At 37.9% G+C, this 26,011-nt stretch overlaps 2 protein-coding genes across 3 annotated transcripts; one reads left to right on the top strand and one right to left on the bottom strand.

Moving 5' to 3' along the window:
• Positions 1-5,326: 5,326 nt before the first annotated feature.
• On the top strand, positions 5,327-18,108 carry LOC123757509 (RPA-interacting protein A). 2 transcript variants are annotated; one of them, XM_045741211.2, is made up of 6 exons: positions 5,327-5,562; positions 7,622-7,779; positions 9,339-9,424; positions 9,606-9,706; positions 12,358-12,498; positions 13,631-18,108. In XM_045741211.2, the coding sequence occupies exons 1-6, from the start codon at positions 5,458-5,460 to the stop codon at positions 13,772-13,774; spliced, it is 735 nt and encodes a 244-aa protein (XP_045597167.2). In that variant the 5' UTR covers positions 5,327-5,457; the 3' UTR covers positions 13,775-18,108. The 2 variants fall into 2 exon arrangements, with proteins under 2 accessions (XP_045597167.2, XP_045597168.2); XM_045741212.2 differs by having other exon boundaries at positions 5,328-5,562; positions 12,370-12,498.
• Positions 18,109-18,908: 800 nt separating this feature from the next.
• LOC123757508 (uncharacterized) lies at positions 18,909-25,802 on the bottom strand. Its single transcript, XM_069327082.1, has one exon. The coding sequence runs from the start codon at positions 24,905-24,907 to the stop codon at positions 23,612-23,614; it is 1,296 nt and encodes a 431-aa protein (XP_069183183.1). The 5' UTR covers positions 24,908-25,802; the 3' UTR covers positions 18,909-23,611.
• Positions 25,803-26,011: the final 209 nt, after the last annotated feature.

The following is a 26,011-nucleotide window of genomic DNA, read 5'->3' as shown; positions in this document are numbered from 1 at the left end:
ACTCACACACAGGGAGTGGGTGCTTGGGACCATGACACGCACCGCAAAACTCCACACACATGGCTTATTCATCATCATACTCATCATCATCATCATCATCGTCTATTGCGAGCTATGTAAAGCCTCCTCCGCGAGAGGTGGCACGGGCGTGAATAGCCCGCAGGTGGGTGGTGGTGGTGTATAGGTTCTTGGGTTGAGGGTTGGGGGAATTACATCTTGAAGGAAGTGTCACTGGGGTCACTCTAAACTACATATAGATATCTCCCTTTCTCACTCTCACTCTCACTCTCACTCTCACTCTCACTCTCACTCTCACTCTCACTCTCACTCTCACTCTCACTCTCTCTCTCTGTCTCTCTCTCTCTCTCTCTCTTTCTCTATCGTATTTCAGCCTAATGCGACTGTTATGTAACTTGATGCATCTAAACACACATGTTCTACAATTATAGAATTATTATACAGCTTTCTGTATATGTTTATGTATATTTATAATATTTTATAACAGACAAAATCGCTTATAACGCAACATTGTGCAACTTTATATAATTACACACACTCACATTCAGTCATTATAGAGCCATTAAACAACCTGATACATTAAAACCCTTCAAATTTTATCATTTTAAAACCATTTATACGAACTGATATATATAAACACGTGCATACATTATATCATTAAATAATTTGGGATCTTCTTTACTCATATACAACACATAGCCAAAAAAAGTATCTAAAACTGTTGGTATTCTCTCAAAAGTCAGATATTGTGTTCCACACTCTGCTCTTCTCACACTATACTATCCACTAATCTATAATCACCTAGTTGTGCTTGCAGGGATTGAGCTTCGGGTCTTTGGTCTAGCCTCTCAACAGTCAATCTCCTGGTGTACAGATTCCCGAGTTTCTCCAGCTCTCTCGTATCTACATTTGAAACTGTGTATGGAGTCAGTCTCCGCCACATCACTCCCTAGTGCAATCCATTTACTAACTACTCTGACACTGAAAAAGTTCTTTCTAATGTCTCTGTGGCTCGACATTTGGGTACTCAGCTTCCACCTGTGTCCTTTTGTGCGTGTACCACTCGTGTTAAATAATCCATCCTAGTCTACCCTGTCAATTCCCCTGAGAATTTTGTATGTGGTGATCATGTCTCCCCGAGCTTTCCTGTCTTCCAGCGACGTGAGGCGAAGTTCGCGCAGTCTTTCCTTATAACACGTGCCTCTTAGTTCTGGGACTAGCCTAGTGGCATACCTCTGAACTTTTTCCAGCTTCGTCTTGTGCTTGACGTCGAAGCCACTAGAGTGTTAGTGACCTTCAGGTAAGTTCAGGTAAATTCAGGAAACCAGCAACTTCAAGAACAAGAGATCATAGATTCAAGCTAAGGAAACAAATGTGCCGAAAAAATATTAGACCCTTTTCTTTTGCAAACAGAGTGGTAGACGATTGGAACAAGCCAAGTGAGAAGGTGGTGGAGGCCAAAACTGTCAGTAGTTTCAATGAGTTATATGACAAAGAGTACCGGGAAGACGGGACACCACGAGCGTAGCTCTCATCCTGTAACTACACTTAGGTAATTGCACACACACGCACACACACACACACACACACACACACATACTATTAACTGTGCCAAACACTCTTTAATTATCCAACTAATCAAAAATGCCTGAATAAAAATATTCACCCTTGTGCCGCGCATGCGCACGACGTTCCCAATACAGTGGAACTGGGCAACGCGTAGTTAGGAATTTGAGATAAATCTCACGACGGTCTAATCACTGATAAGATGGCACCAAGTATGATGTCTTGAAGGTTAATTCACAGGTTTCATAAGCTGTTTACTAATGATAGAGAAAGTGGTTTTGATTGGTAATTTGTGTATCTGTTTGCCATCCGTAGATCCATATATGCGTATAGGACTTGATATATGTGATTATACCTACATATATATATATATGTAGGACCTCATATATGTGAGAAACACCAGGTATACACGTGTAGGGCTTCATATATATGCCTAGGCCTATACATAGTCGCGTAGGATTTCAATTTTTGTTATTTATATATACAAGAGTTCTTACATTCTTATAAAGCCACCAGCACGCATGGCATTTCGGGCAGGTCCTTAATCCTAATTTTCCCCGGAATACGACTCGCCAAATCGGGTAATCATTCACTGCTGGTTGAACAGAGGCTACAGTTTAGGATTGGCGCCTATAGTCAATCCTCGTATCCGATTCGTATCCGGCAAGGATACGAATCCAGGTCAAATCGCTTGCGAAGCTCGGGGCGAGTGTATTACTACTGCGCCACGGAGACTAAATATATATAAGATAGATAAGATAATGTTTATTTACGTCAAAGTACATGTACTAATTAATACGCTTTGCGTATTAATTACTAGTACAAAGTACTAATACGCACAGCGTTTCTGGCAAATGTACTCACCTAGTTGTACTAGCAAGGGTTGAGCTTCGGCTCTTTGGTCCCACCTCTCAACTGGTGTACAGATTCTTGAGCCTATTGGGCTCTATCAAATCTACATTTGATTTTGTGTATGGAGTCAGCTTCCACCACATCACTGCCTAATGCATTCCATTTGTTAACTACTCTGACAGTGAAAAAAATCTTTCTAATGTCTCTGTGGCTCATTTGGGTACTAAGTTTCTACCTGTGCTCCACCCATGGTAAAATAGTTTATCTTTGTCCACCCTTTCAGTTCCTCTGGGAATTTTGTAGGTGGTGATCATGTCTCCCCTTACTCTTCCGTCTTTGAGGGACGTGAGGTTTAGCTCCCGTAGCCTTTCCTCGTAACTCATACCTCTCCGTTCTGGGACCAGTCTGGTGGCATACCTCTGAATTTTCTCTAACTTTGTCTTGTGCTTAACTCTAGGCTGGAGTTGCATACCAGGTTACATATCAGGTAAGATGACAGGGTACATTGTAGCAAGGTTTTTATATCAACAAATAACTATAACATAAGTTGGCAGCGGTGATTACAATGCTAAGGATAAATATGTCTTCGATACTAATATTGGGGAAGTGGGCAGTACAAGATACAGTGTGAGTTTAAAGCACAAGCTAAGAAACTATGAGGATGAAATTAGGTACTTTTTGGGTTTACTTTTGAATAGGGCATGGGTTGGACAAACGTCAGTCGATACAACCAGTTGATTGACGGTTGAGAGGCGGGACCAAAGAGCCAAAGCTCAACCCCCGCAAGCACAAATAGGGTGAGTACAAACAAATGCTGTGCCGGTCAGAAGGGAGGCAGGATTATGAAGTGAAAGTAGAACTAAAAAGGAAATAATACAAAGAAATAACAGCAAAGGAATACAAAATTATAATGTGTGAAAACTATATTAACAATGCTTCAAATAACATTATTTTATTTAATAAGAAAGGAAATTACCTCAGTCATTCACTGAAGCAAACATGAATGGGAAAATCGACACCGAAAATGAAACAGATTTCGTGGCGTATGGGTAAACTCAAGTATTTCGTTCTTGAGTTCCGGAGTACCAGAAAGTGCAATAAATATTGTAACAAAATTGGGGCACAACAAGAACAGAATGTTACGGTAACTTGTTACACCTATAGCAATAGCCCGTGTAATGTTGGGCAGAATAACTGCAGTAATGGGACTTATTAAAGGGACGTAATGGGACTTCTGCCAGAAACGCTTTGCGTAATAGTGGCTTTAGGCATTTTATGTACTAGCTCTATCTATAAATCCATCAACTTTTTTTATCTCACCTTGTATGTAAGTACTTTACCTGAATAAATATTTGTATTTGTATTATGACTGATGAAAATGGCCTCAAATGAAGCAAGGCAGTGAATAGTTGGCATTGAACATAATAACATAATTGAACTTCGATGAACTTGAATTGATGGCATGGTTGAATATACCTGAATTTACCGGAGGGCAACTATCATTAGTGACCTCGATGAGGACAGGAAGGCGGCGGTTTGTCGAAGATCCCCCATTTACCTTGATGATCTCTTCCAGTTGGACTTTAACTGACAAAGTTAACATGAACGAACATTGCATTAGACTGATGTCTAAAAGTATAATATACTTGTTCCATAGTTTCATTCGTCCCGCACTCGAGCTCTTCGACTCCGTCCGCATTCAGTGCCGCGTTCAACACACTGTACAGGAAAGTGTAAAGTAATGAAATTAGGCGAAGGGAGCAGAAGGCTGAACACAAGGTACCATCTGGGAGGTGAAATCCTACAAGAGTCAAGTAGAGAGAAAGATCTGGGGGTCAATATATCACACCGAACCTGTCCCCAGAGGCCCACATCAAAAGGATATCATCAGCGGCATATGCTAGACTGGCCAATATAAGAACTGCCTTTAGAAACTTGTGTAAGGAATCGTTCAGGATCCTGTATACCACTTATGTAAGACCAATCCTGAAGTATGCAGCTCCAGCCTGGAGTCCATACCTAGTTAAACACAAGACGAAGTTAGAGAAGATTCAGAGGTATGCCACCAGACTGGTCCCGGAACTGAGAGGAATGAGTTACGAGGAAAGGCTAAGGGAGCTGAACCTCACAACCCTGGAAAACAGAAGAGTAAGGGGAGACATGATAACCACCTACAAAATTCTCTGGGGAATTGACAGGGTGGACAAAGACAAACTCTTTAGCGCGGGTGGGACACGAACAAGGGGACACAGGTGGAAACTTAGTACCCAGATGAGCCACAGAGACGTTAGAAAGATTTTTTTCAGTGTCAAGGTAGTTAACAAATGGAATGCATTAAGTAGTGTTGTGGTGGAGGCTGACTCCATATACAGTTTCAAATGTAGATATGATAGAGCCCAGTAGGCTCAGGAATCTGTACACCAGTTGATTGACAGTTGAGAGGCGGGACCAAAGAGCCAGAGCTCAATCCCCGCAAGCACAACTAGGTGAGTACACTCACCTTACATCCGAGCTGCTCTTTATCCCTTGCCTCACTCAGCTGTCTGCTTTACTTCGTCTCAACTTCTACAACAGTTCACTACACAACAAACCGACTGCCGTAATCAAGACTATACTTAATAAATATAAAAAACCCACTAAATTCTTTTTTGTCTAATCAACCAAATACGTACTTATACGTTACATTTTTTATCACTCAAATCAGTTTATTTTTGTTAAGAGGGGTTTTAGTGGCTTTGCAAGTATGCAAATTCCTTCCAGCATTTTTATCTGAGCCATTATAGCTTTCTCACAGGTGTTTTAAATAGACAAATTAATTAAAAAGAGTAAATAAATAGATGTCGGGTTCATAGGGTAGGGAGATGATGGGTTAGGGGAGGTTGATATAAGGGAAGCACAGGTAGTGGGGCAAACTGGTGGTGGCGGGAAGCAGCAGTCAGCTGACGGGACCACCACACGTCAACAACAATACCACTCTTGCTACCTTCAGGCCCGTCTTGTTCCCTCACACGTCCCACTAGCATGGACGGGGTGCAGACGAGTGTCCTGGAGAGGAGGGTAATGCACAGGAAGCTTTACAAGAACGCTCGCGGTAAAGCACCGCCTTGGAAAGATGTGTATCGCAAGGTGGGTCTCCCGTCAACATCCTGTCACTTGGTATCTTGATCAGTAGCTTCCAAGACCTGTGCCGGCATTTGAGCTATGACGTAATGGTGGCGTCACAAATCTCCAGGATACAATATATTTAACGCAAACTTTTATCTATTATGTTCCATAGGTTTATTTAAACTGGCGATGACGTAATTTGTTCAAACTTCCGTATTCCCAAGTCTCAGACCCCCACTAACCTTATCATCACCTGGTACCCCATTTCTATCATTCAAGTTCTTACAAGTTCTTGTAAGAACTTGTACCCCATTTTCTTATTTCCAACTACTGTACTGTTGCAAGAACTACTGACTTAATAATGTAATAGTCTATGCCTGTCATCATTAAGTATTGCCTTTGTATTGTATTTATTTTTCTTGAATTTTCTCAACTTTGTTAGATTTTAGTGCTAACTGCCATTGTTATGGCATTAAGATTCCTTGAACAAAACACTAATGGTACAGTGATCTGCACAAAATCAAAAGCAGTGCTACAAAGCCATAGTAAAAATCGGGCAGAAAATCTTGCAATAGTCGTTGAAATTAAGAGAGCTGTTAGAGGACTTACCAATCAGGGAAGTCATCAAATTTCTGTGGATCCCCTCCCATGTTGGAATATGTGGAAATGAAGGAGCAGTTGTGCTGGCTGCTGAGGGCGCTAATGAAGACCATCTTGAATACCTGATACTTCCAAGATCTCTACAAGTTAGCGGTATTATCAGGCAATGTCATCGTGACAAGATAAGAGGAAAGGAGGATAGAAGAACAAATCGGTGAATCTGTACGCTGGTACAATGTGCTTGCAGCTGGCAATCCCAATTATTATGGACGAAGAGGAGGTGGCCGCGGGAGAGAATCAACGATAGCAAGAATCTGTCATGGATACAAATATCCAAGGAAATTTGGAATGGAAACAACAGTTGAGCAGAGGAGTTGCAGAATCTGTAGTGAGTGTTGAACACCACCTTGACCACTACCTGAGAGTGTGAACATCTAAGAGTCATTAGGAATACAGTATGTGTAGAATAATAAACCCCACATTGAGTTAGGAAAATACTGTTTGTCAAATATAGATACTGTTCATAAAAGATTCCCCCATTTTGCACTCACAAGATAAAGTAAGTTTTTAAGGGTTGACAAATGTTAATCATGTTTGAGAAGCTGTTCACTTGAGCAAGTCCTAGCTGTGTCTAGGTACAAGTGGCAGGATGAACAATTTGGTGGGTTTTCTTCCTATGGGGGGGTGTTGTACATGCTGCCATGTATGTATGTATGTTAATGTATGTAAAGATATGGTATGTTAATTATAAACAACTGTGGACATCTTCAAGAGAAAACTAGGTTGTTTCCTCCAAGGAGTGCCGGACCAACTGGGCTGTGGTGGGTATGTGGGCCTGTGGGCCGCTCCAAGCAACAGCCTAGTGGACCAAACTCTCACAAGTCAAGCCTGGCCTTGGGCCGGGCTTGGGGAGTAGAAGAACTCCCAGAACCCCATCAACCAGGTATCAACCCTGTGGCTTATATATAACTCCTAATATTTGACTATCATTTTTTGTTTAATTTTACTCGAATAATTTGTGTGGTTCAATTTTTTATTCCCAGATGCTATATTGTGTTTTCTCGGCCACACATTACTACTTCCTAGTTTAATAAGTACCTACAATTATTTATTTATTTGTTTATTTCAACTTTCTGCCATTTTCAGATATAATATTTTATTCATGTGATGGACATGACTACACAATGTGTGAAGCTTTTTCATTGTAAAATTAAATTATCAAAATTGAGACTAGGTCAATAGACTTGTAATTACAAACTTTAACAGAATCATTGTGAACTTAAGTGAAAGGGTTAAAACATTCTGAATCTTCTCTGATGTATTTACTAAAATGTTTGCCTTTTTTATTGTATGTCCTCTGTATAAGACAAAGCCAAGATGTGTTAAACTATTTAATGGATCATTTTGAATATAAAACTATTAGTACTGTATGTTTTTTAATTAATGTGTTTTGCATTATGCTGTCCTTATATTTTCATAGCGGTGTGTGGAACGTTTGCGGTCAAATCGGTCCCAGCTGGTGGAACACTTCCGTTCAGCTGGGGATGCGATGAACAACAATCCCACAAAAATAGTGCAGGATGTGATGGAGATAGAGTGGGCTGCCATGAATCAGGGCAGTAACTTGCCGCCTCTGAAGTACGTTGTTAGCTAATCTATCAATGATTTTTTCTTGCCTGGTAGTAGGGGATGCTTTTTGTCTTGCCATTGATTTCTTCACTGTTTCTTTTGGTTTATGTAATGTCTACATGGTGCTATCTAAAAATTAATTTAAACTTTAAATGCGTGTATTTGCAAAACCAACTTTCTGGTGACTATATAATTTTTTGGCATCTTGTTTTGTGGGGAACCCATTGGTGGCCCCCCTGAAGCCATCTCGCTGAGTTGGTGCCTCACTACTGGGTCACATCAGTAGCTGGAATCCTGTTTGGCCTTCTGAAACCAGAATCAGAACCTGGCCACAGGTTCGCCACCATAGTGGTGCAAGGAGCGAGGGACTATTATTGTCACCTTCACTGTGAAGCATCCAGAAAGTTGACAAATCTATAAAAACTACTTTAAAGTTCATAGGAAGTGAAGCATCGAAAGTTAAATTTCTCCAATTAAATTCAAACAATTGGTACACTCAAAACTAGCTTGTACTCATTAGTACTGTACAGACAATCGCTACTAGACGGCCTGTAGCCCTTTGCCAACAGCTAGCTCGAAAGTCAAGTCTTGTTTAATATCTGTTTACATATACCCACAACCAAGTAACAATCAAGTTAATACAAGGCACAAGTCATAGCAGCTAGATGTCACTAAGCAAAGATCACCTAATAACGTTGGTATACTAGGTCGCTTAGGACTGGCTGGTAAGTTGTGAACAAGGTTGGTGGTGATGTTAAATAACCAGAGTAGGGGGTAATGTCTCGGCATGAACATCAATAAACACAAGTTGGTGAACTATCATTTGGCCTTCTGAAAAACTAAGTCCCAACTGGACTGGCAAATGGCAAAAGTCCAAAAACTCTTCTCAAAAGTTAGTTCACATTGACTGAAAAATCTGGCAGTCAGGAATTGCCTCTCAAAAGTTGAAGTTCACAAACCATGAAATTTGATTGTCCTAAATTTCCTCTCCAGAGTTAAAGTTCACACAGACATCATAGGACGAGTCCCCAAACGGCAATTAAAATGTCACCACCACAGGAGTTACAATTTGAGAATTTAGTGAAAACACGTATTTAACTCTGATCCACACATTAATCCTCTTCTTACCTTATTGGTAAGAAGACAATAGATAAATACAAATATCCTTACTATAAAAAATACTCGGAGCGCACACAATACGTGTGTGTGTGTGTGTTTCTGTTTCAAGATAGTCTCAGGGAGCCACTGGGGCGCTTCCAGAAGGAGGCATTTCATTATATTCAATGCTGGCCTTTTCTAGGCATTGAAAATCTTTATCTGCAACCTTCTTCACTGAAGGATTGTGGAAGAGATCTGTTTGCATCTGGTAGCAGTTGATAATAGTCGACTGCCTCATCCCTACTTTACTGTCTTTATACATTATGACATGAAATATACGGGTAAGTACTGAACAGTACATTGTTATAAACACATTCTATTAAAAAAAAACTAATGGAAGTTAAATGTTTAGCAGTGTATGGAGGATCATTTTACTCCCAGATTAAGCTAAAATTTAACAAATATTTCAGGAAAAGTCTGGATGATTCAGGAGCAGAAGACCAGACGATGTTGTTGGCCGTTATGGAGGAAATCCACCATGAACTCGTCAGTGAAGGTAGACTTCAGATTTTGTTTGTGGAAGGAACTGTTGCCATATTTAGATGAAAATTTATATTTTATCATCATTTGCTTTTGCATTGTATTCGGTGAACCTGGAGTGAGAGGTTTTTGGGACTTTTGTTTTGTTTTTTTAACTTTCTTTAACTTAAAAGTTCTTTAACTTTTTTTTTTTCTAGAAGAAAAATTGCTCATAGAAGTTCTGAACTATGATGCTGCTGCTCTGGCAAGTCAAGTTGCTATGCAGCAGTCTGAGGAGGTAATCTGCCCTGTGTGTCAGGTAAGTGTAAGGGTCATGGCGGTGGAGTTGGATGAATGATTATACGAGTGTTTTATTCAGTCAGGCTGATTACATTTTGAAACTGTAAACTGTCCGCACAATTATGGTGCTTTCATTGTATACAAAAGGCATCCGATGATAAATACTGTGGTACCTCCGTTTTTTAATTTAATTCGTTCCCAGAAATGGTTTGAAAACCGAAACAAATTTTCCCATAAGAAATAATTTAAATTGAATTAATCAGTTCCACACTTCCCAAAAATATTAACTTAAAACTACATTTTATACATACAGTACTAGTATTTATATTTTGTACTACAGTATATACAAGTATATCTTACCTTTATTGAGGACTCATGCTGGCGTATGGAGGACAGTGAGGAAGAGGGGAGGAGGAGAGGTATTAGTGTCTGGAAGGGGAGTCCCCTTCCATTATAACAACAGTGATGATATTTCTAAGGTACTCTCTCTCTCCTGTGTTTTGTGGGCATACCAGTAGGACCTGGTTGTGGCTCACTGCTTGCTTGTCTTGCTAAGAATCTGTCTATAGACACTTGTTTTTCCCTACATTTTAACACTTGGCTGTAGTGAGACATCACATTCTCACTACAAATGATCTCTTGTTTTTCCTCTTTTGTCATCCTCAACTATTTTCTTAGGTTGAACTTTACCACTGACTTTCTTGGAACCCATGGCATGATATATAATAAGAACTTTTATGTTCAGGAACCAAAAAAGCACAAAAACCATGAAATTCTTCACAAAGGATCCAAGCGTGGTCGTCACTAGGCGGGAGACACTGGCAAACTGAAGTGAGCCACGTGCACAGTCAGCCCATCCGTGTATCAACAAACACGAGTACCGAGTCAAATTTTTTGAAGAAATTGAGCTCGAGAACCAAAAAATTTGAAAACTGGCATTAAAAAACCGAGGTTCCACTGTAGATGTTTTTGTTGAGCAACAACAAAAATTATTAGGCCACTGTTATGCTGAACATGAGCAGCTGGGGTCTGTTAGTGCCATCAATTGCTTGTGTTCAGCATAACAGATGTCCTGATAATTTTTGTTGTTTCTTGGCCATGTACGCATTGTTTCACTCTACTTCCTATGATTTGTCAGCCAAATTTTAAGGGTGCCCTTTCCTTGTGTGGGCTAAAAGTGGTGGTAATGTGTCGATCAAGCTGTAGCTAGTAGTGAACCACGTGGAAACATGCTGTGTTATCAGTCTCCAGTTAATGAGATTATCAAAAACAAGGTTAAAAGTGGTGGTCTTGGGGATTTCACATTTGTGTTTTGTACAATGTGACCAAACTAACTTTATTTGGTATTCTCAAGAATAGATTAGGTCATTCAGTTTTATGCTAAAACTGAAATTAAGACTGATTACCCGAAAAATGAGCCTGCCTAAAGTGAAAAGTGATGATGACGTGGCTTGAGAATGTTGTATGCAGCTGTGCCATGAAATTAGAGATCATGGGCAAGGATGTTTACCCAGAATCAGTTTTGAGAGTAATTTTCTTCTCCGAGCACATACTGGTGCTAGGCTTGTTTGGTGATAACTTGCTCTGTCAGGCTGTTGCTTGCAGTGGCTGACATATCTACTAGAACCTGGTTGATCCGTCACTTTCTGTAGAAATTTTGCTCTTTTTGGAAAATGACACTTTGTCTTACTAAGCCAAAGCTGAGTAGTGAGACATTTCTTGAAATTGTGAAATTAACTGCCGAGTAAGTTTATAAGGTAGATCAAACTTGGTTCACTGAAGGCTTATATCTGGAAACATACTGGTTCATCATTAGAATGAATCCTTCTGCTAACTTCAGGCAAAACAGAGTAGTTTCTGTGCTCTGCTGCTCCAATGCTTCTGACACACACAATGCAAATTAATTGATTGATAAATGTCAGTATCAAGGCATTGAAAAGAGCCTCCAATTTATGAGCTGAAAAGTGGTTTGATGTACATTTTGTCCTTGGGGTCAAAGCACACATCAAAAGGATTGTACAAAGTAAAAGACAATCCAAATATCTGCCCAGAATATCAACAAATGGTTCAGTGGGAAAGTACTGTACAGTAGTATCACTGTTACTGTACTGTTTTATGTTTGTCTTCTAATACCACTTTCTTGATCCAATCTGTGGAAAAGATTGCAAAATGATATACCGTTAGCAAAGCTTTTGATACTGTACCTTGTGGAAAACAAAATTAGAAAGGTAGACAAACATGGTACTGGAAGCATTGTTATAATGTATATTGGATTACAGCATGACTATTTCAAAGAAAAGAGAAGGGTCACGTAAATGGTGTCAAGTCAAGTCCAAGAGTCCGCTGCATAACAGTAATATAAACGTTAATTAATAATATAAAAGCTAATGTTCTTCATATTGATCTTGTTCTTGTTAGGCTCCATTTAATTCATGTAGGTCAGTTTTGGGCACTATACTATAGTATGAACAGAAATACTCTGGAAAGGTTACATAAGACATTTAGACTTAACATTAGTAACTAAAGTATTTCAAATGTAATGTATGCTGATGATAGTTTTTTTTTTTTTTTTTTAGCAGTGAGAGAGAAGTATGTAGACTAGTTGAAAATGGTGGGAGTTGGGAGGGTGGTTGAAGTGTATAGTGTAAACTGTGTTAATGTAAACAAAAGGTCCATTTACAGATGCATGGATTACAGGAGTCACTCAGAGGACCAAATGAAATGATCTATAAACCAGGTTCTGGGCCGAATATCCTTGTAAACTGTTCCTGTGGCTTAGCTCTACAAGGAGCCAATCTCACACTAAATACAGTAAGTCTTAATTGTGCTCCTTACTCCAAATATGTGAATTTCTAAGTTTTGTAGTTGACAGAATTTTTAAATATGTACAATCATGTTACTCTTGAGTAACATGACATCGATGATTGTACCATCAGTGGATGAGGCAGACAGTGTTCATTTTCTTCAAACTTCACATGATTGGAGGGACTCCAATAATCATGGGACTCGATTAATCCCCTTCATCAAATGTAGGGAAGTTTCAGGGAAATTGTGTGTTAAACCATAGAGAAACAAATTTTGGAACCCAAAAAACCCCCCACACACAAATATTGGTGCATTGCTATTAGTATAAAATTAAATATGAATACATTATAAACACTTGTTACTAAATATATTTGATATATCATAAATTATGATAGAAAACTCTCATTACAATGTTCCTGCTAGAGCATCATTACCGATTCATATTGGCTTTGCTGCTCTGGTAGTGTGTCAAGTCAGCAACATCACTAGTTTATATCACTCTGGAGGCAGCATATAATACTAAGTCATGTGCACATCTACACTTTCTTGCATCTGTTTTCTTCATTTAACATTTAGACCATTTCAGAGAGAAAGGCATCTTAAATGTGGTAGGGATAAAAAACAAAACAAAACAAAAAATATTTAGAGTATATTGCTGCTATGAGCCATGTGCAGATGCTTATCACATGTCAGCTGTGTCCAACAACTTGAGTCACTGATATCTTCCACTAGTTGATAGCCCTTGATATATTGAGAGTTGCTAACTGAGCGTAAAACAAATATATACATTCATATATAAAATAATTGTTTACATAAACACAGTGTTTAAGAGCATGTGAACCACATGAGCTGCCTGGAGTAGTTCATATGTCTCTAATAGTTACTGCTAAGAGTTTAATATACCATTCATCATGAAGCATGTTGTTTGCACCTCAGTGTTGCCACATTCTTTACTATTTTTAGATATGTTTTACCGTGTTTTGAGTTTTCAATATTTTGTACCAATGGTGATTCGGGCCCCCCATAATCTTCATTTTTTTTTGTTAGAAAATGTATCATTTCCTCTTTAAACTCTACATATGATCTGTGTATACAGTATTTATCTTCACTTCAGTTCACTTCGTATTTCTTACTGTAGGTAAAATCAAGCCTAGAAAACACTGTATCTCACCATGGGCAGACTTGTGTGGGGCAGATGTCCTTCACACCAACAACAGACACGCAAGGCGCTAACGTACTCATCACTTGCAGCATCTGTGACTGGATGTCTTTTCTCTTGTAGAAGTTGGTCAATCATTCAAGAGTATCTTCAGATACTGTATAGCCGCATACACCATTCCACTGATCAGATTCGGAAGATGGCTGTGATTAGATCCCAGTTAAGTAATTTTTTTTTAATAATTACTGTTTTCTATAACTAATATTACTAGTGATTTAGGATAGTGTTTGGTGTACCATAAACCAAATTTGCATTTCACTTACAAAGGTTAGAGAGTGTCACATTTTCACCATTTGAATTATGTGTGTAATTTTATTTATTCTTATAATTAAAGTTTCAAGAACACTGATATTCTATACAGTATTTACTATCTAAAATAATTGTTACACTAAGGATTCTAAGTTAAGGCAAAAATATTAAATATGCTTGTATGGATTTTTACCCCTTTTATCAAATTGCATTTCCACTACTATGTTGTTTATTGAAGTTGAGGATTTTATTTTTCTTGCACAGTACCTTTTCTTCTTAAGGTTACAAAGTTGGTCTCATAAGTGTCCATCTTATAACAAGTCTTACTATTATTTTTAAGAGGTTTATGTAGAGTCTGTGTGTGTGTTGAATGGTGGAAACCCCATGACAGGACTCTCATGATTAGCTGTGAATCAAGTTATTTGCCAGATGTTTACAATGTGTACAGTTTTATGTTTTGTGCCTTTAAGAGGCCCCAAGTGATTGTTGCTTAGAACACATTTTCACATTTATATTCCTTAAATATTTAGTAATTAAAACTAAGCATGGCTGTTCTGAATAAAGTTTCAAATAAGGAATAATTTTTTTTTAACTTTTCAAACAAGTATTCTAATCTTTAGAAAGATTGAAGTTGTAGATAATATAAAGATTCAATTGTTTCCTAACAATACAAAAAATAATTTTAATTAAAAAAAAAATCCATAACTTTTTTCTAGAATATCCTCGGTTTCACTTGTAAATCCTGTTGATTTGTTTAATATGTGAAAATAGATTCAATTGAATGACAACCGATTTTAATATAAAATCTTGAAACAATTTTAAGATTTGAATTTTCCTACCAAAAATATATTTCTTTTTGTACTTTGCAGTATATTAATTTGCTCATCACTTTCTATGCAAAGTCAGATAGGAATGTCTTCACAAGAAAAAGAAATGTGATGCTGCACTGGATAAATTTCATTAAATCTTTTGACTCTGAGAAAAATATAATACAGAAATGCATTAGTGTAGTTATGAATCTTCACTCAAGAAGATATTACCATAGTTGTACATTACTTAAGAGGAATGATATCTGCCTTTACTACTTTTTATGATTTTCTTGTTTTATGAATACTTTTATGTATTCTGCTGATACATGCATAAAGTACATATGCACACGTACGTGGAGAGTAAGGAAAAGCCTCTTTCATTACCTTTGTGTTGCAGTTTTTTCCAGTGCTTAGTTCCTAATAAATTTTTGTGTTGCTTCAACCCTGAAACACATGTTGATTTCATGTAGCGCTTCCATTGATAATGTGTAAATTTTTTAGATATTTCTGGTGAGAAAGGTTGAAGAGAGGGTATTTATTTGGTCTACACATGCCTTTATCATGAATACTATATGAATTTTCAATATTGTAGCCCTCAGTGGACAATTGAGGGTTAAAATTGTGTATATTTGTATTTTTGGTCTAGGTTCATTTTAGCCTTCAAAAAATGTGTATTTTAAATATGCTTTAGTGTTGTATAGTGTGTAGCATTCACTGAGAACTTATTTAGTGAAATAAATAATTAAAAATATATAATTCCTATTTAAATTGAAGTTTAAGGGTGTAGGTACTGTGTTTAAATTTCATTTGAATATTTGGTTCTCAATAGCTTTGCTATAACTGGAAAAAAACACGATGTAAAGAGTAGTACATTTTCATAGTCTCGAATATTAACTTCATTATTCATTCTAATAAAATAATACAATATTCATGCATGCACAATTTGTTTAAATGTATAAAATTGTTGTATATATATCCATTCAAAATGGATTTTGAATTTCTCGGTGTTAAATGTATACTTTTGGTGTCTTGTGTATGATTTTCAGTCAAGTTGCCTTTTAAAATATAGGCGTTAAAACTGTAATATACTATTGAATCTCAAGAATTCTACTGAAGGAATAATTATCATACCAGTACCAATCTTTTATAAAATTATGTTGTTTCCAAAATTGGGTCAGCTTCTGCTATCCTTTTTTTGGTTAATGTGCTATTGAAGACTGCTGTTTCTTTACACAGATATTCATCTGAATTGTTAAATAAATCTATTAATTAAGTGGTGGGCAAACTCCTTGCACAATAAAATTTCACCTGCAGCTTCCAGCGGGTAAAATATGCTAGAGTAATATTAAATCAACGTTACCAACGTTGATTGTATATTAAATAAGTCTTTTGCCCAGATTTGCCTAGGGTAAGGTATCAAGTCAGTTTGGAGTGTGGTGCACAGAGTAAAATAACTTAAATTTATTAAGCTCTGGCATAAAAATTTGCTAATAAGTTAGCATAAAAATGAATTCGATGACTAGTGCCGGTAATGATTTCATTTTTCTCAGCGGATTGGACGTGTGGCTTTTCAGTCAAAAAGCATTTGAATATGTATTGCATTTACATGCACAAAATTATGTTTCTCTACAAAAATTACTTTAAAATTATTTTCATTTTCATTAAATGCACGTTGAAACAGGCTGAAAACAATCACTATCCATGTAAATTGGATGCGTCTTATTTGCTTGCAAATACAGTACAGTATTTTGTTGTATATAATTTTGCTGAGCATTCTTAGTTGGTGAACTGTGCTTGTTTACCATTTTGTTTTTCTCATCTTGTAATTAGGATTTTAAAATGAATATACTGTAATTCAGATTTTATAAATCGTAATATTGCAAGTATTAAACTGGCAAATAACGCTGTACAGTATTTAAAAATAAAAATAAAAATGCATATTAAATGTCATGCACACTTCTGTGGAAATAAATGGAAGTCGAAGCTCTATCGACTTCGTCGATAGAGCTTCGGCCTCTCACGCGTAGGGTCCACGGTTTGAGTCTCCTACAGCCCAAGTGAATGGAATAAAATGAATAATTAATAATTTGATCATATTCAAAATATACCTTCAAGACCATATAATTTAATACCGACTTTGTAACACATGCAAGTGTTACAAATGAATTTTTTAAATTTTCTTTAAATATGTTCCTCCTCTTGGAATACTTAAATTGTACTAAAAACCTTGGCTAAAACTTTTGTACACTTTACAATCATACAATGTGCTATGTTGATTTAGGATTCTGTAGTCTTCTTATGGTAATTTATGGAACTTTATATAATTATAATTTTTAGTTCATATGTATGCATGTGTAGTATCTTAACCTTTAGCGCGCGCGCACACAGACAGACGGACAGATAGAGTAGGACTTTACAGTGTACTGGATACTGAAGCCTGTTGGAAGGTTTCAGAATTACTAATGTATGCAATACTTAGGGGAGTAAACACTTGTTCCTGATATTAAAGTACAGTATCAGTTTTTTTTTTTTTTTTTTTTTTTTCATTTTACATTAACTGAGTGGTTTTTTATACACTGCTTTTTTTTAACACGTCTTTCTTTCCCTTCCATGATAATGGGAAAAGGTTAGTGATAACAACTTGACAAAATGTACAGGCTAAGATGCACACCAGGGCAGTCAGTTGTCTGTCTTCATCTTAGCACTACCACTAAGATACATAGTTTGTGTTTTTTTTTATGGGTTTGACAAATTTAACTTGAAAGATAATTAGATACATACCATGTTTATTTTCATGTCTATGCTATATGTTTGAAACCCTTACTGGTGTTGGCAAGCCAAAATGAATTAATTTTTTGATTGTTTCATCTTTAGGCAATATTTTACGAGTGGTATATGCCAAGAGTTTTCCCAAGTGTATTGATTCTTTACATAAAATTTGTATTGATGTTTTTGTATTTTCATGGCTTCTGTGAACTGTGATTTATATAATTAGTCTTTATCAGTGTTTTTACTATTGTACATCCTTAATTATTTTGCCAACACTGTACTAGCCTAATTGTGCTTGCGGGAGTTGAGTTTCGGCTCTTTGGTCCTGTAAAGTCCCATTTAGTATTGTACTGTGTGATATTATTTCGGTCCCATTTTGCCAATACTGCGTGATACTAAGTGTACCGGTGGTGCTGATCCTGTCAGATGTGAAGTATAACGCACTGACAACGATATTAAGTGTGCCAAGTCACCATTTAGTTTTATTAAATTGGACTGTCTGCAACTTATGCAATTTTTTAATGTGCTCCAGTGATAGTCATAAATACATCATTATTATTATTATAAGTACTCTTATCACTTTGATTATTACCCCTTATCATTTCTGTTCTCTTATTGGGATACCTGGTGATATTTAGCACCTTCTGATTATTTTGCGCATTTGATGGTGCTACATAGCCTTCCCGGTTTGGTGCCTGCTTTTGATAATTACTTACTTAGATTATTACCCTTTTACTTGGGTGCCTCCAGCCTTGGCACCAACGATTTCAGTATTAGTCGATTATGCATATCGCATCGGTACCCCATTTTAATTGTTTGTTTATTATGCATCCCATACTTATTCTGTTGGCTGTACCCTATCAGAAAATTAAATGTATGTTTCAACTCTTAATACAAGACCCACAGCACAACAATGAAAAATTATCTCTGATTAACTGTGGTCATTATCAAAAGTTTTTGAAATACAAAAATTACAAACCACTTTATAGTTTATATAATTTAATAGGTTTATATTTGACTATCTTATGACAACATTAATGTTTCATTGTGATACATGCTACTGAAGGTATCATTTTTCCTGTTTGTGGTAAATACATGTTTTGGGTGTTTAACCCTACATTAGTTCTTAGTGTGTTTAAAGGGAGCATTAAGGATATAGTGCATAGCACAGCAGTGGGCTGCATATTAATCCAATTGAGGTAGAATTGCAGACAGTTTTCCTTACATATTTGACTAATTTTTATTTAAACCTTTCAACTGCAAGAAACCAAATTGTTGAAGTAACTTACTACAAGAAAGCACTAAACCTGGAAGGCTATATTGTATTCAAAATATTTCAACAGCCAAGTGGGATAGAGAAAATATGCAAAGGAGTTTTAACATTTAATTAGAAGAAATAACCGATACAGAAAATCAACACATTACATAATGATTACATAAAAAAAAATGGTATAACTGCTCAAACACGATCAGTAAACTCTGATATGCTGTACTGCTTACATAACCTGTAAAACATTACCCATGAAAACCCAGCATTGAATGTAATGAAATGTCTTTCTGGAGGAGCCACTGTGGCTATCTGAAGCTAACTTGCCGAGATTGCTCTACGCTAAAAGGCCACGTCAGTTGCAGAAGTTTACTTGTTTGGTCTACCCAGGGACCTGGCCCCACCAATGCCGGAACTGCAGACTGCAAGGCCTACACCCACCGAGTGGATCCCAGTGATGCCACATCCATACTCAATTGCTCAAAGTACCCCCTCCATGATTGCAAGACAGCCAGCAAGTGCAAACACATCCTATGGTCTTGAATAATAAGGGCCCCAGACAGCACAAGCTGCTGCACATGGACCTGACACTTGCTCATATTTTCGGACAATGGCAGACAGCTAAAGAGCAGAGCAAGAGAAGCTCCACTCAGGAACACCTTTAAGATAGAGCGCACCTGCCAATCAAGTAATTCACACGAGTGACAACCCCTGCCAGGTCCCAAGGAAAAGACAGGGTTGTCAGTCAGCCAGGATGAACTAGAGACCTCAATACTGCAACCAATAAGCAGGCAGAGACCCATAATTAAAGAAAGGACAGGTTCATCCATCATAGAAGGTGCAGCACAGGAAGTCGGAAACCTCCAGAAATACAACACCCGAGACACTGAATAACTCAAAATTGAACCTGTGGGGGAGCAGCTAAGCGATCCAACTCATACATGGAGGGATGATGTGAAAAATGATCTGCAGCAGCAAAGACCCTCTGCAGAGGGGACCAAAGTCGACAAAGGACTGAAGGACACCCACAGACACCTGTCATGCTCTCCCTGGGTGGTGTCATGCACCCAAACAATTTATCCAAGACACAATCATTGGCCAATTAATCTGAGCTACAATAAACCAAAACAGGCACTTTCCTTAGTTCTGCAAGTTGTGGCAACAAATAATGGCTATTGTCAGTCACGATCCATTCAGCAACTTGCTGGTAGAGTTTGTGATTACGGTGGTAGGTCCAGTGTTGGCTCAACCCCATGACACGTCAACTCTACCATGTTCAGTGCACTTAACCACAATGGCCTCCCTTTCTCACTTCTCGGGTGTCACCTCGAGGTGCGAATTTTATCGAGAAGGGTAAGGAGGGTTTTGTGTAATCTTTTATTGTTATTGAATGTATAATTACATTATAATTTCATACATATGATAAAGCACAAACACCAGTGCACTCAGCACAACCATAAAACCTCTCCCCGCCAAGGGACCAAACAGAGGCATCAAAGATCCGTGATTAGCTCGAAGTGAGGCTCTCCAGGCCTCTCGGGGATGTACTGTACTCTGAAACACACAAGAGAAGGTAACTGACAGCTAAGACAGCATTAGTGGGCACCTCATGGAAAATAACCCTGAGCAAGTGCAGCTTGAATGCAACATGAACCAAGGCCATACAAGCCAGGAAAAAAAAACACGTGAAGCCAATACTAAAATACAGAAACAATACACAAAAGCAAATGGTTCCTTCAGGCCAACAGAATCCAAGGATGGCTGGCACTTAGCTTGAAGCTGAAGGACTGGATCACTACAGGCAGCTCTACACACTGCTTCATCAGCAACAACTGATCAAGGGAGCTGACAGGGCTGGGCCTGGGCTATTTAGTGGCAGTATTTGGTACTAATGAGTTTCAAGCTAGTTTGTGTGAATTGCTTGGTAGTTTGGAGGCTTTGTTTTCTGTGAATTCTCCAGTTGTCTGAAAGGCTTTGCTGACTTTCTGGAGAGACTAGTGGGGAGGCAAAGTGTCACCCACTCACCAACCCTCAGGAAGGAAAGGGGGGCTGGGGACCAGATTCTGGCTGTAGTCACTGGTAGGCCAAACAGAACTTCTGCAAATGATGTGACTTATGTCCCCATGTAAGGCTCAATGTAAACTCCTCGTTCTCAATATTAGGTAAACCTGGCATCAAGTAAATCACAACTTCAATAAATTAGCCTAGGGTATACAAAGTATATGGGAAAAGAACCACTAGTTTACTTGGGTGACCTTGTCACATGTAACAAAAGCCATTTACAAATATTATATACAAGTACATTAAAGTAATAAGCATTGACACTTCAAACTCCAATTAGATGCTACTAAGTTAAACAGGTCAAGCTTCAGGTACATGAAACTCAACATGGGTACACTAGTGGTCACCTAGATGCTGTTCAGTTAACTAGTCACCAGCTTAGTTTACATAACACTTGGGTACACTGGTACACTAGTCTGCAGTTAAAGTGCATCCAAGTTAATGTGGTTAAGACGGAATCAATGTGCACTTTATCAAAACCTTGACGTCACTATGGACTATGAAATTCAGAGACAACAGACTCAACAAAGTTAAAGTCAATGGCACTCAAATACATAGGTCCCTCCCAGGGCCTGGCAATTTCAGTCAGTATTTTGCTGAAAATACTTTGTCCCAAATTACTTTGCAAATGACTAAGTCCCCACATGGACAACTATAGTGTATATGGGGGACTATACTTAATAAACTAAAAATCACATTCACTAGTACTCGCTGTATGGAACATAAGCAAATGTTCATTTATATAAGAGACTACAATAGTTAAATGATTACAAAACTGAGTAACCAACCACCTGGTTGGCTGCCCTGAATTATGACTCAGACATATCCCCACACTCACTCAAGCTGGCCAGTGTGCACACGAGTCTCAATCATTAAGAAGCAATTCAACAGTTTGGCATCATGCCAAACATACAAACAAAACCTTGAAATATTGTATAGTCTGACTTTCATATGGACATGTATTACATACACTGATATTATAGTGACAAAATATACTTATTACAAGAATATACATTTAGCTTAAACATTAATGACTAATTATATTCTAATTATAAAGATTGGACACTGTGTATATTAATATGCTGTATATACTGAGTCTGGGTCATAATAGTGACCTTTTGAGTTTGTAACAATTGTAGCAAGATAGCTTCAAGGAGCCACCGGGAGGCTCCCTCCAGAAAATCTTTATATACTCAGGGTTCACTATGATGGGCAACAAAAAGCTAACCCTGTCCTGGTTTTTGCCTTCTACCTCCTAACTAATACTTGGTCCAGCCAATCAGTGCCAGGTCTTAGCTCTGCCCACTATGGCTCCCTGGGCTTCCACCAATTGAACTCCAGGATAGGCTATAAGCCTGCCCTGAAGGGGTACGTTTCCTTCCCGCAGATTGGGAGGGAACTCTCCCTTTCAATCACATGATTCTCTCTAGTATGGTTGGAAGCTTCAGCTCTTCCCTCATGTTGTTGATTCTTGTGCACCTTCGGGCACCAAGAATTATCCTCATAACTTCATTCTGTATTACTTCGTTTGTAATTTTGTGCTATATAGTGTCCCCCAGCTTGGTGCCTTCTTTGGTAATTACAGTACTGTACTAGATTGTGTAAGCGTGGGAACAACTCCCGCTTGTTATCCATCTCTTATCCATCAGTTCTGGGAGCCACTTTTTTTTTTTTTTTTTTTCTTTTTTTTTTTTTTTTGGAGATATATACAAGAGTTGTTACATTCTTGTACTTAAGTGGCATGTCTTAGTACCTTTTCCAGTTTGTTGATTTGCTTCTTTAGATATGGGCACATACAACCGCTGCATATTCCAGCTTTGGTCTAACAAAAGTCGTGAACAAGTTCTTTAGTATTTCGCCATCCATGTATTTAAAAGCAATTCTGACGTTAGAAAGTGTAGCATAGGCCCCTCACACAATGTTCTTAATGTGATCCACAGGTGATAGTTTTCTATCTAGAACCATGCCTAGATCTTTCTTTATCAGACTTCAAAGATTTTTCACATAATTTATAGGTTGTGTGGGGTCTATGTTCTATTCCACATTCCATAACATGGCATTTATTTACATTAAATTCCATTTGCCAAGTGGTGCTCTATATACTTATTTTGTCCAGGTTTTCTTGAAGGATATAACAATCATCTAAGTTACTTATCTTCCCTATTATCTTAGCATCATCATCAAACATGTTTATATAATTCTATATTCCATCTGGTAGATCGTTTATGTAGACAATGAACAATACTGGTGCAAGAACTGAACCCTGTGGTACTCCACCTGTGACATTTCTCCAGTCTGATACACTTCGTCTTATTACTGCCCTCATTTATCTATCAGTCAGAAAATTTTTCATCCATGTTAGCAGCTTACCTGTCACCCCTCCAATGTGTTCCAGTTTCCAGAACAACCTCTTATGTGGAACTCTGTCAAGAGCCTTTTTTTCTAAGGTCCAGATAGATGCAGTCATCCAAGGTGAACACTAGAGTCATACATACAGCAGTCTCAACAAAGCCATTACTGGGTGTAGACAGATGCCTCCACACACCTCTTCCAGCCAGTAAAAAATGTACACGTTAATACATAATTGTTTTCTTACATTTTGCATAGAAATAAATACTGTACAAGAAAATATATTTTCTGGAATTTTGTTTATTTTTTTGCGTATGGTCAAGAATTACCATTTTTCAATAGCCGCTGTAAACGGGTTAAAGAATAAATGAAAGTACAGTATGTACTGTATTGTATTCAGTCCTTGGTGAAAATCCCCTTATTATCTGCCTCACTGACTAGGCCGAGTACCCTGTTATTCATGACTTCATTCTTGCCAGAAATAAGTTCTTTGAGAACTGGCTTGTTGACCAGTTGAAAAGTTTTCATGGTCAAATACTCGCCAATTGGTTTCTTAAATAAAGGAACAAGAAGTTTTGACATCCCAAGTTTCATGCCATCAGCAACAATTTTCACTGGTAACATAAAAGGTTTGTCCAGTACAGAAGGTTCTGGCTCTTTGTTTAGAGGACTGCATGTGTTTAGGGTTCCCAGCACCATAGTGAAACCTAAAAAGAATCCCAATATGTAAGTCTTCTCCCAGTCGATCATAAACTGTGTAAAGTTCCAGCTGGCAGCAGGAGACCCCAGCTTAGCAGCGAGCCTGGTGAACGTAGAGTGGTAGTGGTGTAGGAGCTCCTCTAGGTGGGTAGTTCTGATGGTGTGAGTCGTGGAGGCGTGTAGCAGATACTGAAGGTCAAAAAAAGGGCTTCCCCAGCTAGTGTTTCCCCAGTCAATGAGTTTTATTCCTTCAATCTCTTGATGGCTTCCATTTAGTTGAGGATCTTTGTATTTGTACATGATATTATTTATCCACATATCTCCATGAATTAAACATTTGATAGTATCTTCTTCAGGCAGTGCACATGTATACTTTTCTATTAAACTTTGTTTACATTCTTTGACTCTCTCCGTTACATCTTTTTTGTCACTTTGACTCTTAAGAAAGTCAATGGCAGTTTCTAGCACCGCTGACATGACTGGTTTAAATGTCAGTAGATGTTGTGATGTCGGAAAACATGTGTATTTTTCCTGGAATGCATTGGGCTGATAGCATGCATGTGAAAGAGCGTGAATTCTCGCAATCTCTTTAATTATAATTTTAAGATGATCAAAATCTAATCCTTTGTACTTGTCATATGTCTCATAACCAGTAATCTTTATATTTTCCATTAGTAATATGTTTTCCTTGTTTGTGCACTTACCATATATTAATTCTGGGATTGGTATACAAGGCTCCTCAGGTGCTTTAGCAGCTTGAAACTCATTCAGTTCCTTTATGATCTCTGCATATACTAAATACTCCCTCAAACTAGACTTCACCTCTTTGTTTATTTCACGAATCATCGGATTCAAACTGGAGAACTTGGCTACCAGATGGAGAATGATGGTATTGCGAGAGGTTTCACCTTCATTCACTGACACCTCAACATCCAGCAGCACCAACTCAGAGTTGAAACCATCACCTGGGCTTGTACCTGATGAAACAAACATTGAAAAACACACACAACAGCCAATGTAAATATAGCCCCTATGACAACTTTTCGATGCATCTGTTCAATTTCTAGAATTAGTAAGAAGCTATATTTTCTGTTTTTTACATTTTAGTGAGAAAGTGAGTGTGAGACTGTCATTACTGAAGTAACTTAGTGTAGTTACAGGATGAGAGCTTTGCAATAAAATTGATAGGGAAGAATTCCCGAGACCTGGAACTTCAAAAACAAAAGGTCATAGATTTAAACTAATGAAACAAAGCTGCCAGAGAAATATAAGAAAATTCACGTTTGTAAACAGAGTGGTAGACAGTTGGAACAAGTTAGGTGAGAAGGTGGTAGAGGCCAAAACAGTCAGTAATTTCAAAGCGTTATATGACAGTGCTGGGAAGACGGGACACCACGAGCGTAGCTCTCATACTGTAACTACACTGTCATATAATGCTTTGAAACTACTGACAGTCTTAGCCTCTACAACCTTCTCACTTACCTGGAGTGTGTTTTGGGAGAATTCTACTCCCAAAGCCCAGCCTGAGGCCAGACTCGACTTAACTTGTATGAACTTGTCTAACACTGTGAAATTGAATTTTCTAACATTTCTTTGGCAGCTTTGTTTAGTTAGCTAAATCTATGACCTCTTGTTCTTGAAGTTCCAGGTCTCAAGAATTCTTCCTTATCGATTTTGTCGATTCCTGTTACTATTGTAGTGATCATATTGCCTCTATTTTTTCTATCTTCTAGCTTTGTCATATTTAATACCTCTAGCCTCTCCTCACAGCTCTTATTTTTCTGTTTTGGAAGCCATTTTGTTGCATGTCTTTCCACCTTTCCAATTTTGTTGATTTGATAACACATTTGACAATGTTTTTAAGATTTTTAGTAGAGTATCATGCCCTGCACCTAATTAACTCCACCACCTCTGTTTTGAACAAACTAGAAAACAGAATGAAGCCATGAGGGTGATTCTTGGTGCCAGAAGATACACAAGAATCAACAACATGAGGGAAGAACAAACTTTCAACCATACTAGAGAATCATGCAAGTTAAAACAAATTTAATAATTAAAAGTCTTGACAGACCCCTACATCTCCTGCATTGCTCATTG

Source organism: Procambarus clarkii, chromosome 19, assembly GCF_040958095.1.
Source record: "Procambarus clarkii isolate CNS0578487 chromosome 19, FALCON_Pclarkii_2.0, whole genome shotgun sequence".
In the NCBI taxonomy this organism is placed as follows: Eukaryota; Metazoa; Arthropoda; class Malacostraca; order Decapoda; family Cambaridae; genus Procambarus; species Procambarus clarkii.
This window is presented reverse-complemented; position numbering and strand designations above follow the sequence as displayed.

What these genes read in the sequence shown, in the direction of transcription:
- LOC123757509 (XM_045741211.2), top strand. Translation starts at nt 5,458, where the DNA reads ATGGACGGGGTGCAGACGAGTGTCCTGGAGAGGAGGGTAATGCACAGG. An exon ending in AGTAACTTGCCGCCTCTGAA is followed by an intron (nt 7,780 to 9,338) that starts GTACGTTGTTAG and finishes CAAATATTTCAG; the next exon opens with GAAAAGTCTGGATGATTCAG. An exon ending in CCATGAACTCGTCAGTGAAG is followed by an intron (nt 9,425 to 9,605) that starts GTAGACTTCAGA and finishes TTTTTTTTCTAG; the next exon opens with AAGAAAAATTGCTCATAGAA.
- LOC123757508 (XM_069327082.1), bottom strand. Translation starts at nt 24,907, where the DNA reads ATGTTTGTTTCATCAGGTACAAGCCCAGGTGATGGTTTCAACTCTGAG.